Genomic DNA, 13,057 nt, shown 5'->3' with positions numbered 1-13,057 from the left:
AAATAGCAAATGTACAAACTTTTACAAAATTATGCTAATTGTGTATAATTGAAGAGTGCAAGAACCAATGATAACAAGGGAAAGCACATGGAAGAGTCAAATAAAGCAGAGAAATATAGGTGTCTTTAGAACAACCAGTATGTGAACAAAATGCTGAAGTGTAATGTCTTAGTGATTGATTGGTCGATGAACTTATTTTGCCCTGGGATAAGTACATTTAAAACTTAAAGTTATTTTAGTTTAAAATAACAATATAATCAAATACAGAAGAACTTCTGCAGATGCTGGAAGTCCAAAGGCAGGCACACAAAATGCTGGAGGAACTCAGCAAAGTCAGGCAGCATCTCTGGAAAAGAGTGAACAGTCAATGTTTGGGGCCAACACCCTTCAAGACTGAGAGTGAAGGGGGGAGATGCTTGAATTAAACGTCGGGGATGGGGGAGGGAGGAGAAAGAGGCAACCTCTTTCCACTCCCCCACACTGCAACAATTGGATGGGAAGTTGGGAAATTAACAAGGAAAACAACAGATTTACTCAAATCTTTTCCAACAGGAGTTAGGAAGCTTTGTAGATACAGTCTAATATATTGGCGAATTAGTTATGTTTTATGTATCGGATACGCACTTAGTAAACTAACTTGAGAAATGACATTCTGAAAGTACCATCTTTTTGACTGTTTCTTTTGGGACTTTAATATGATTATTTAGTTTTATACACTTCTCATTCATTATTAGTTCCGTTTGGGTTTTAGAACTTGGACAGCAATGTTTACTACATGGGCGGCAACTTCCATTGAAGCCGGGAGAGTTCAGCTGATTGTTACCATGCTTCGTGGTTTGAGGCAAATGAAAACCACGGTGAAGTTTTTCTAAACGCCTTTTGCTTTTTTTCTCTGAAAGTAACACAACTCAGCCAGACGCGCGCGCGCGTTAAGATGTCAGTGCACCTCCAAGATAACACTGATATCAGTTTTAAATGTTCACTGTTCATTTGGTATCTTTTCACTTTGTTACAGCCAATACTCGAATCCCTCTTGGACAACGCAGTTTTTACACGCGATGGGGTTTCGCTGCAGAAACATTGGTTTCACATTCGGATTTTGGTTTTCGCCGTAGATCAGATAGGGTTGTTACTATTTGCGGATAAGAAGTCGCAGCAGATACTGTAAAACTTCCTGTATTGTATTTCTGCTTTTCTATTGGATGCAGGTGGCCACATAAGTCGGAGGAACGCTCATGCAAATATTCGCAGCTCAGTTTTGATCTCTGCCTCCCTCGCTGGATATTGACAGTGAGGGTGGGGAGATGTCGGGGCGGCAGGCTGCATCCTTGCCTGGCAGAGTTTAAACTTCTGGTCGAAACTCTCGCTCCAGCTCATGATTTCCCCACGTGGGTTGCTGTGAGTCTTCCAACTAAAGAGTGCGGGACTGCACGGAGACTGGAGCGCTATGTCTGAAATGTCAAGTTTTCTGCATATTGGAGATATCGTGTCTCTGTACGCGGAAGGTTCCGTGAATGGCTTCATTAGTACCTTGGGGTAAGCGACCAGTGATTCCATTGCACTCACCGCGAAGCCCGGCCGCCTGCTGCACTCATCCGCAGGCTTTCAAAACTTAAAGCGAAGATCGACTAAGATCTTTTCTGGGTGCATAGTTCAAGTAGAAGGATTGTGTAGGTACAGCAAAAACTTTAGCTCAGTGACTCTGCTGGGTCCTAACGCCCGTCAGATTCCGCATTGTTAGTTAAATTGGAAGCTTGAGCTGTTAGCAACGATTGTTTGCCACAGATCAATTGCATAGGAGCAGAATTAAACAAATTCAAAAGTTATTTCTTATTGTGCCCCTGTTGTGGCGTTGGTCTACAGTGTATGTAATTTACAGTTGTCCTGAAAATTTGCTATTTGAAATAACTCACTCCTGCTTACATTCTTACCTCCAGAACTTTCCCAGCGTACTGACTTTTACATGTAATATACCACTTTGGATGTCCCAAGGATAAGAAAGTGTGTTTTAAAATACCATGATTTTCTAAATCTATTCTAATTTTCTGTTTTCTTAGTGTCACAGTTATTTTTTCATTATACTGCGGATCACCCCTTTCTTCCCCCAAAAAGCAGTCACATATTTAACAGAGACGACCACTCACTGTGAGATCTACCGCACTGGTAGACCTTAGACCTTGAGGTGCAACTGGTTTAAAAAGGGTCTTTCTCCAAGCAAAAGATATGGTTTTACAGAAGGCAGCCAGTGGGAATAAAGGGAGCCTTTTCTGGCTGGCCAACGGTGACTAGTGGTGTTCAACAGGGGGCTATGTTGGGTCTGATTATTTTTACATTATATGTCAATAATTTGAATGTTGGCATTGATGGCTTTGTTGGAGAGTTTGCAGACAATATGAAGACAGGTGGAGGGGCAGGTAGTTTTGAGGAAGTAGAGAGGCCACAGAAGGGCTTAGACAGATTAGGAAAATAGGCAAAGAAATGGCAGATGGAATACAGTGTCAGGAAGTCTATGGTCATGCACTTGGGTAGAAGGAACGAAAGGGCTGGCTATTTTTTAAATTGAGAGAAAATACAAAAAACTGAGATGCAAACGGACTTGGGAGTCCTTATGCAGGATACACTGAAGGTTAATTTGCAGGTTGAATATGTGACGAGGAAGGCATATGCAATGTTAGCATTCATTTCCAGAGGACTAGTATATAAAAGCAAAGATGTAATGTTGAAAATTTATAAGGCACTGGCGAGGCCTCATATGGAATTTTGTGAGCAGGTATGGGCCCCATATCTTAGAAGCTGGAGAGGGTTCAAAGGAGGTTCACAAAAATGATTCCAGGATTTAATGGCTTGTCATATGAAGAGTGTTTGATGGCTCTGGGCCTGTATTCACTGGAATTCAGAAGAATGAGTGGTTGTCCTTGTTGAAACCTATTGAATGGTGAAAGGTCTTGATAGAGTGGATGTGGAGAGGATGTTTCCAATGGGAGGAGATTCTAAGACCAGAGAACAGAGCCTCAGAAATAGGGTAGCATCCTTTTAGATCAGGGATGAGGAGGATCTTCTTTAGCCAGGGAGTAGTGATTCTGGAATTCTTTGCCACAGGCAGCTGTGGAGGCTAAGTCTTTATGTACAGTACATTTAAGGCAGAGGTCGATAGATCCTTGATTGGTCAGGGCACGAAAGGATACGGAGTGAAGGCAAGAGATTGGGGCTGAGAGGAAAATTAGATCAACCATGATGGAATGGCAGAGCAGACACAATGGGCCAAATGGCCTAATTCTGCTCCTATGACTTATGGTCTTATACAGTATTCATTTGGAGAAAAGGCTGGTGTTCCTCTCATCAAAATGGACCAGCTGCAACATTATCTATGCTAACAAGTAAAAATGTGGACCAAACTTCTAATATTTTGATATATTAAAACTATAAGTTATGAAAATGTACAAAAAAATTGAAGGGCACAGTGACAGTGCTTAGCAGGAAATTAGCTTGAAACTGAGATATCATTGGGCATATCTTTTATTTATACAATGCTAAATTGTAACATTATTTTCTTGTGATAATACTCGAGAGAATTAACAGATATCATTGCAAATCTCTGGAAAAGACTTGTATTTGTTTTGTATTTTTTGTGTCCTTGGAATATTTCAATTTGAAATATCTTACTGGTATTTATTTTTGTAGGATGTGAGGCTACTCATCCACACACAGCAAGATCCACGCGAACAATAAAGATTTGATGACTATTTAATTATAATCTTTTATTCTCCCCCCCCCCCCCCCACCCCAGGGATCTGTTTCAACCACTTAACATTACACCATACTGTATTTATTTGTGACTTGGATCAATAAGGAGTTTGTAGATGTCCGTAATTTTGGAAATGTAGGCAACGGAGTTTGCAAAAGGAATGGACAGATTACGTGGCTAGCACTATTAATTGTGCAATTAATCAATGGCAATTGTGATATCTCATGCAGATTTGATTATTTTTTTCAAACAGTGAGGAATCAAAAAAAAACTTTAGAAAGCAAAGAGGGTTGGGAGTCCAAATACAGAAATTATTGCAGGCCATTAAGTATCAGAATAAGAATCAGGTTTATTATCACCGGCATGTGACGTGATATTTGTTAACATATAAATAGCAAAAGGAATAGATATATAGAAAAAGGAGTAAAAAAAGTGTATAGCCATAATGGCTTTTTCTTTCAAGTTGCTGAAACACACAAAAAAGAGGTAATTATACAACAGTTGCAAAGAGGCTTAGACAGACTTTATCTGGAATTTTGCCGTCACTGGGCAATGTATTGTAGGAATCTCATCCTTGATAATTATAATATTTTAGAAACAGCTTCTTCTCCTCCTGTAGATTTCTGAATAGTCTATGAACACTACCTCACTATGTTATTCTCTTTTTGCACTTCTTGAAATATTTCTTATTGTAACTTATGATATTGCTGCCATAAAGCAACAAATTTCTTAACATACCTCAGATTGTGGAACTGATTCTGATACTAAATGCACTGTCAATTGAAATTAATAGAACTGAAATGTAGTGTTTAGTATTGCAGAATTTCTAAGCACTTGATGTTACCTCAACAATACTGGAATTTAAGGGTTAAATTTTGAGGACAGCTTGCCTGAACTCTGGCCTATTTTCCGGTATAGAAATTTGAAAGATAATATGATCAACAAAAATGCTAATGGCATTTGCATTGTTAGATCCTGTGAAATGAATTCCTTTCAAAGGACTTAATGCAGAGGGGTATAGTTGGACCATTCAGTGGGAAATTGGGAACTATTTCTTCACACAGTTTTGCAGAAATCTGAAGCTGTATCTGCCAATGGCTACAAATGAAGAGTCAAGTAAAGCTTTTAAGATTTATAATTTAACAACTCATTAAATACTCTGCAGGGGCTAGAATGTGGAGTGAAGTTACTACATAGCAAAGATCAGTAACACATCCTGATGTGTTATTGAGTCCTGTTGAAGGGTCTTGGCCCGGAACATCGACTCTCTGTTCCTTTCCATAGATTTTCTCTAACCTGCTGAGTTCCTCCGGCATCTTGTGTGTTACGTAGCAAAGGTCAATACTTGTGTTTCTAGTTCCATCTGCAATTAATTGTTTTTTTATAATGTTGTATTTAGCACCGTATTCTTTAATTTGCAGAGGTCAATAAAGGAGGCAAATTATGCTTAGGACCAGTGAATCATTCTAAAATATATATTTAATAAAAAACACTAAAATTGTGAAGATTATAGATGCCTGACTCCCTTGGATACCATTTATTGATATTAACAGGCTGATTTCATCCACTTTTAGAACAAGTAATCCCTTTGACTATCTGAGTATTCATTTGGACATGAGTAGTATATTGATGAGCTGGAAAAGTATTAGAGGTTGCAGCCTTTTGATCTTTCTATGAAGTGGGTGGATTTGGCCCTCAGAGAAAATAGTAAAGTTGAAGGACTGAAGGAGGTTACAGAACAAAGCAATGTGACCATATGTGAGAAGAGGAAGGCAATAGGGCTTGAGATGTACAGCATATAACACAAGTGAGCTTATTACTGGCGTGAAGTATGGTCAAACTCCCCTATAAAAGTATTGTCAAGACATGAAAGAACATTTAACTTGAGCGCCTTCAGGGATTTTTCTGAGCTGGAGAGCTGGTCTGTGCGGTTAACAATGAAGGCAATATAGTTCTTCCATACTGCAATCACCCTTCTCCAAGAGTCCCTTAACAAGATGTTTGAACATCTTACCTAATTGCTCAATGCTAGGTCTAAAATAACTTTCACCCCAATTGGTTTCTTGATATATTACTCTAGAAAAGCATACATATACACTTTATAAATTAATTTCCTGCCTTACTGCTGCTTCTTAGATGTATCCAATCTGTGAGGGGTAATTGGTAAGTTTGTGGCCTAAGGTAGAAGGAGTCAATTTTACAAAAACTAGCACATTTATTTTTCCTACATTTACACACTTAGTCCAGTGATCGTGGAGCATACGTATCCCTTCTTTGTAGAAGTTGGCGTCTTGGACCTCCAGAAGAGGTCCACAGCAGGGGTGATTGATAAGCTATTGGCCTAAAGTAGAAGGAGATGAGGAGAAACTTCAAACTTTCTGCATTTTCACTCAAAGAGTTGAACTGCACGTGCATGTAACGAGAGTTGTATATCTCCTTATAGCTTAGGCCACAAACTTTACCAATCACCCCTGCTGTGGACCACTTCTACAAAGCAGGGATCCGTATGCTCCACGACCGCTGGACTATGTAGGAGGGGACTATGCTGAAAAATAAATGCGCTAGGTTTTCTAAAATTGACTCCTTCTACCATAGGCCACAAACTTATCAATCACCCCTTGTATATGAAAGAACTGTGGAGATGCTTGACGAATATTTTGTCAGGTTAAGTTCAGTGACCAAAGGGTGCAGGCAGGCACATGGAAGAATTTGAATGGAGCTGGTGCTGAAATCTTTTTCACTGAACCTTGCAGAATAACTCTGGGAAGGCAGTGCGGCACATGGAAGTATTTTGCTTAGGATTTCACTCTACACTTCAGGCAAGGAACAAGCTCAAAGAGAAAGCAATTGCAGCATGGTTTTCCTGGGAATGCTGCTAAATTATTTCGGTAGAAAAGGCAGAACATGCTGTGACTGTTACAACTTTAGGATACCGTGTTGATTGCAACTGAATAAGGCATATTGCAGAGTGTATAGACCACTAATGCTTGAAGAATGCAACTTCTGGTAAGAACGCCCTAGAGCTTGTTTGCCTTGGTTGCAAAGGGGTGAAGACACTGTCCTTGGGTACCATCAGCGAATGGACAGTGAAGTTCAGAATGATAAAAGGGAATTGTTATAAACCTGCAGAGGGAGTAACCAGTAACAGAATGAAGGCCTCTTGAAGAATTCATGAAAAATAGGTGAATTCAAACTGTTGGAAGTTAGTCAGTTGTCAGGCTGAAACTTCAAGGGAGTGTTACTGGGCTGTTGTGGATTTGAACTACCATGGGAAGAAAATTGGAACCACAGATTTAAGAAAGTGAGGTACAAAGCAATAAGTCAAAGTTAGAAATGTAAGCCAAATGAATGGGCAGAAGAAGCAAATATAAGCAGTAGCAGGGGTCAAAATACAGAAAAAATAGTAAAAGGGAAAAATTAAAGGCAATATATATAAATATATAGCACTGTTGATATGGTGGATGAATTGCTGGTAGAAATGAATTTATGATCTCAGGATTGTTTATTGTCATTCATCAGTACACAAGAGTACAGGAGAGGGAAATAATTGTTACTCTGGATCGAATGCAACATAAAAAACACCGTAGGCATAACGGACACAATAGAAACAATATATATATATATACACAAAAGGTTAGCGTATACACAGACTGATTGTATGTACATAAAGTGATGCTAGGTACAGGGCTATCTATCTGTCCATAAGGTCATTCTGAGAGGAACTGATAAAATAGAAATGATCTAGTTGTTATTATGCAAATATGACAGCAGGTTGACACAGAAGTTGGGAGCTGAATGTTTATGGGCATTTGATATTTAGGCAAAAATGAAAAGAGGTGATCATGTTGTTAAGATTCATATGTAGTGGGAAATGATCCAGTTTGAGCAGATTGTAATTTAAAATTAGGAATAATTTGATTGGAAAATTATGGTGGATCATTTATCATATTAAGCACAGAATTAATCAGGAAGTTAGAGTTGCTTGTAACATCTGAAACAGTAAACTTGGGTGATTTTAATTTTCATGTAGACTGGATAAGGCAAGTTAGTAGTGATAAGGCATAGGATTAGTTTATAACGTGTATGTAGCATATTTTTCTAGAGTAGTACGTCAAGAAACCAACTTGAGTGGAAGTTATTTTAGACCTAGCACTGTAGAATTAGAGAAGAATCATTAACCAACTTGTATAGGACTGTTGGAGAAGGGTAACAACAGTATGAAAGAATCTTAATTTTGGTCTACAGTATAATATTCTATACTGTATCTGAAACTAAAGTCTTAAACTAAAACAATGAAAACTATAGGGTGTGAGGGGAGGGTAGGCAGTGGTTGTCCACTAAACTGCCTTTAAAGTTCTGACAGCGGACAGAGAGTAGTTGCCATATAGGGAAAGAATGTATTCCCCAAGGGCACAAATACTAGGAAAGATGGCAAATTCCTGAAAGGTGATCCATTCATGGGTGACAGAGGAAAGTAAACTAAAACAAAAAGGATTTATAAAGTTCCCGAACTAACAGCAGGCATGGGGAATATAAGCATTTTAGAACTTGGGAAAGAATGACAATAAGAAGTGGAAAATGAAAGAAGACTAGAGGGAAACTCTGGATAGAGCACCTAAAAAGAAAGGGAAATGAAAACAAATGTGCTACCCATGGACAGAAGTGGGATAAATTGCAGTGAAAATTAAGGAAATGTCAGAGTAATTAAGTAAACTCTTAAGTTGTCTTCACACATGAAAAATGCAAGAGGAGAACATCCAGACAAAAATGAAAGAATTGAGTCAGTATATTTTAATGAAAGGCATTTTTTGAGGGTCTGCTTAGTAGAATATATGAAGGAGAACAAAGAGTGTCGTGTATTTAAGAAGGCTTGTGGTAAGTTGCTACATATCAAGTTGCTTAACATGATTAGAGGATTCGGAGTTGTGATTGTTACCCTGGAAAGGATTAAGAATTGGTTAATAGATAGCAAGTAAAGAGTGGAGGTAGATCTGTCCTCCTCACTATGGCAGACGGCACCCAGTGGGATCTCACAGAAATGCTGCTTAGGATCCCTCGGGTTCGTGATCTATATCAATAATTTAGCTGATGCGACCAAATGTCATATTTCGAAGTCTGCTGATGATCTAAACCTTGGTGATGTTGTGAGTAGAGAGAACATTAAAAGGTCTCAAGGGAGTATAGAAAGCTTAGCAAGTGTCCAGAACAAGGAAGATGGATTAGAAAGTGGAGAAGAATTGAAATGGTTCACTAGATTCAGGATCATGGTCCCATGGATGCTGTTTGACCTGCTGGATTCCTCAAACACATTTTTCTCTCCAGATTCGAGCAGTCTCCGATGAAAGTGGCCTTGCAAGGTTTTAAATCCTCTGTAATTGTTTTTATATCTTTGTCAGTCCTTGGGATCAAGGATGGCTTGCTCCCCTGATGTTTTGAGCTGGCTATTGAGGTGAATGTAGAACTTTTTAGTCTTTGTTCAGACCACACCAGAAGTTTTGTGTGCCATCTTGATCTCCTGGCCTTAATATAACATACTTTCCAGAAGGGTCTGGGCCCGAAACGTCGACTGTACCTCTTCCTGGAGATGCTGCCTGGCCTGCTGTGTTCACCAGCAACTTTGATGTGTGTTGCATACTTTCCATCAAGCTAACTGCGCTGAAGATTCACTAAACTGTTTTTCAGCGTAGTGGCTTTGAGGAGAGATGGAGTAGACATGATTGGTACTCTCTCATTTAGAATAATGAGATGTAGTCACATTTAAGCTTACAATGTTTTTTAATGAACTCAGCAGAGTGGATGCAGAGGCCATGTTTCTCCTGGCTAAGTCAAAAACCAAGAGTCATGGACCTCAAAATAGTCGGTAATCTGTTTAGGATTGATATGAGGACAAGATCCTTCACTTAATGACGAATATTTTTGAATTCTACATTTCAGAGGGCTGTGGATTGCAGCATTCAAAAAATTCTTTGTATTTCCCATTCATGCTCTTAACATTCAAGTCTATTGAACTCCGATTTCATACATATCTGAGATTGATATACCTGGATGTTAAGAGAAAGAGGAAAATGGAGCTGAGTTACTTGAACAGCTATAATTGGGATGAATGGTAGACCAAGCTTGGAAGCCCAAATAGTTTATACCTGCTCTTCTATTTTTATGTTCTTATGTTTGCTTTCTAACATATGCACTGAAAATATCTGAAGCATGTTTTGTTGTGGCAAAGTAAGCGTGTGTTAGTGGCCTATGCAGAAGGTGCTGCCAATGAAGGGAGATGAGTTGCTCATGGACCAGAGCCATGTACCTGAGATAAGGAACATAGTTAGACCAAGTCACTTGAGTTGAGAGAGTATTCTTAAATTAACTGCAGCATTTGACATGATAAGATTGTAGCACCAAATGAACTGTAGATGCATCGGACCCGGCCAAGATGACCATTGGTCAGATGGGTTTTTGAGGCACCAGGAAGTTTGGATCTCACAAATGTAGCTAATCTACATCCACTCGTTACATTACTAACCAGGATGAACTTGGAGAATGGAACACCGTTAACTATTCCTGCACAATCTAAGATAGAGAAGAAACTTATATCTATGGAAGAACATCTGACAAAGGCAGGTGACTCCATCCAGAGAGCAAATGCAGTGATCTTGGTAGGAGTGATGAGAACTGATACTTTATAGATGAAGTTGAAGAGAGAGTCCATTTGAAGAGGAATATGTGGGTTAATAGTTTAGTTTAGAGAAATGAAGAACGAGGTTTTTCAAGAACAGGAGAGGTAGAACATGGTCAGTGCATTCCAAGGCTGCATACGTGGGACTGGTAGAAGATCCAAAGGTGCAGAGGTAAGGGTCACAGTGGAATTGCATGATACAACATGGGAAGATGGTACTATCAGGCTTGAAGTTTTGATGATTTCTTACGGTATCAAAGAAAAGATAAATGGACATATGATCAGAAGGTAGAGCAATCCAATATGCTATTTAAGCCCTATTGCCCATCTCATGTTCAGTGAGATATTGGCTGATCTTTTACCTCAGTGCCACCTTGCTACACTAACCCCTTGACTCTTCATTACCCAGCAATGTATGAAGTTCAGCTTTGAACATCCTCAGCACTGGAGCTTTCAAGCCTCTTGGGTAGAGTATTACATGTGGGGGAAATTTTTAAAAAATCTTCTCACCTGTGCTCTTTGAAGCAAATCACATACTTATTGACCCCTGGCTCTGATGTTCCAATGAGGAGAAATTAGCCCTCCATCTACCATAAGTTTTTTAAGAAAATTTAAGTTAAAATAATTTAATTAGTGTTTCTTTGAAACTTGGTGATCATGCCATATTGGGTGTTGAACCATCAGCAAACAAAGACTGCAGGGCAGCAAGTAAAGCAGATACTGCAAATAGTAATGAGAGATTTGCACAGAAAGAAGCTTCAAGAGAAGCTACCTCAAGATAGAAATGAATAGATATGGAGCACTGTGTGATGAAACTAAAAATGAAGATCAGGGTGATGTCATGGAGTGCCAAACAGCTTGATGAGCAGCTTGGGTCTAAACTGTGGCGGAGAAGGTGACGTTGCCTTTATTAGGCAATGGGAGTAATTACATTTCTTGTAATGAACAGATTAGAGGAGAATTTGGTGTTTTGTTTTGATGTTTCATTAGAGAGTTGAGTTGAGGTAACAGCATTGTCAACATCAATGTCAGAGTCCACCATCACATGTGAAACTTGACATGGGGTGACGTAGAGAGGCTGTTTCAGTCAGGTCAGAGGTAGAAGGAATTGCAGAGCCTAGAAAAGGCAGATGATCTGCAAGACTTCCGCTGTCCATGGAGCCACTATTTAACCTGAACCAGGCTCAGATTGAGTGAGATCCCTAGCTATTGTCTTGCTTTGTGGATGTGATCATGAAAAATCTAAACAAATGATGCTTCCTCAGGCCTGAACCTCAGGAAGAGCGAGGTCCAGGGTCTACAAGGAGAGTAAATGACAATTGAATTGTGAAAACGAGTGTGCATGAGAATATTAAGGAAAAGATCAAGTTAGAAATTGAAAGGATTGTGGTTATTGCACTTGGAAATATTTTTCTAATTATTTTAGTTGAACCTGTTAAGATTTGGGATTACAATTATGTTTAGAAAGGTATGGGGTGGCACAGTACCATAGCGGTTTGTATAATGCTATTAAAGCATCAGAGACCTTGGGTGCTCTGGTATCCTCCCACATTTGAAAGATATACAAGTCAGTCGGTTAATTCCATCACCTGTGTAATGGCCCCACCAAGGGCCCAAACACTCGACTATTGCTATCCACCAGCAAAGATGCCTTTTAAAGTATTCCTTGTCCACACTTCGAAAAATCAGACCTCCAGGCTACATTTCTACTCTCTGCATTTAAACAGAAGCTGAAATGGGGGGGATCCAGAACAGAAAGTTGTCCAGTACTGGTCTGAGGAAACAGATGCGATCCTACGTGACTGCTTTGGGTCATTGTTCAAAGACTCAGCTGCCAGCCTAGAAAAGAATGTCACCATCACAGACTATCAGTAAGTATCTTGAGGATTGTGTATCAAAGAAGAGGCCTTTGGTACACAGTCTGGGTGTTTCCAAACCAGAAACTATGAATGAACCAGGCGATCCATTCTATTTTGAAGCCTCGGCCTAGAGCATTCAAATCAGAAAATTCTGACCTTTATAAGATATCAACATATGACCTCTGTAAAGCATTATGGGAAATTGTGTAGGATCACAACACCCTCCACTACTTTGGAGATGCCTGTAGTATATTGAAGTTAAACTAAATTTATAGTTGTGGGCAGTGTATATATAAATTGTGCATTTAAATATGTACGTAAAATGAATAGATTAGTTTCATGTACGCTTATTTATTTCTTATCTTTTCTTAAGTGAAAACTGTGGTATACTGTTCTTGAAAGGTACATGCAGATACACTATACTGGATGCATACTGTATATACCCTTAAGTTTACATACACAGTGTTAATTGTTTTCTGATGCATTGCTGTATCAGTTTCTCCTGTTTGGTGTGGTGAATGCTGTTCTCAGTGTGATAAAGCAAGTTTGCTTAGCAGCTTTATTCCTGTCTTTGTGAACAGAAATGTGAAAAAAACCTGTGTTAACCACTACACACCCATCAAAATGAGCTGATGGTATTGCAGCTTTTGAGATCGTATCATTCATTGTGTCTCCATAATTCTGGAATGATTGAGTCGGCTGCACGTGCCGCTTCTGAAATACTGTTAGGTAATACTGTGCAGTAATCTGTAGATCTGGTTCCATACTTGTGTTTTCCGCAAT

At 39.2% G+C, this 13,057-nt stretch overlaps 1 protein-coding gene across 3 annotated transcripts in view; it reads left to right on the top strand.

Moving 5' to 3' along the window:
• The first annotated feature begins 1,248 nt into the window (after window positions 1–1,248).
• Window positions 1,249–13,057, top strand: part of itpr3 (inositol 1,4,5-trisphosphate receptor, type 3) — a 299,458-nt gene continuing 287,649 nt past the window's right edge. For 2 of the 3 annotated variants that reach the window (XM_072278613.1, XM_072278611.1), the window contains exon 1: window positions 1,250–1,536. In XM_072278613.1, coding sequence (XP_072134714.1) covers window positions 1,515–1,536 — 22 coding nt within the window. In that variant the 5' untranslated portion in view covers window positions 1,250–1,514. Of the gene's footprint in view, window positions 1,537–13,057 lie in introns of all 3 variants that reach the window. The other variant, XM_072278612.1, reaches the window with a different exon arrangement.

The sequence above is a fragment of the Mobula birostris genome, chromosome 14, assembly GCF_030028105.1.
Source record: "Mobula birostris isolate sMobBir1 chromosome 14, sMobBir1.hap1, whole genome shotgun sequence".
Classification (NCBI taxonomy): Eukaryota; Metazoa; Chordata; class Chondrichthyes; order Myliobatiformes; family Myliobatidae; genus Mobula; species Mobula birostris.
The sequence above is the reverse complement of the archived record's forward strand: the minus strand, read 5'-3'. Positions and strand labels throughout refer to the sequence as shown.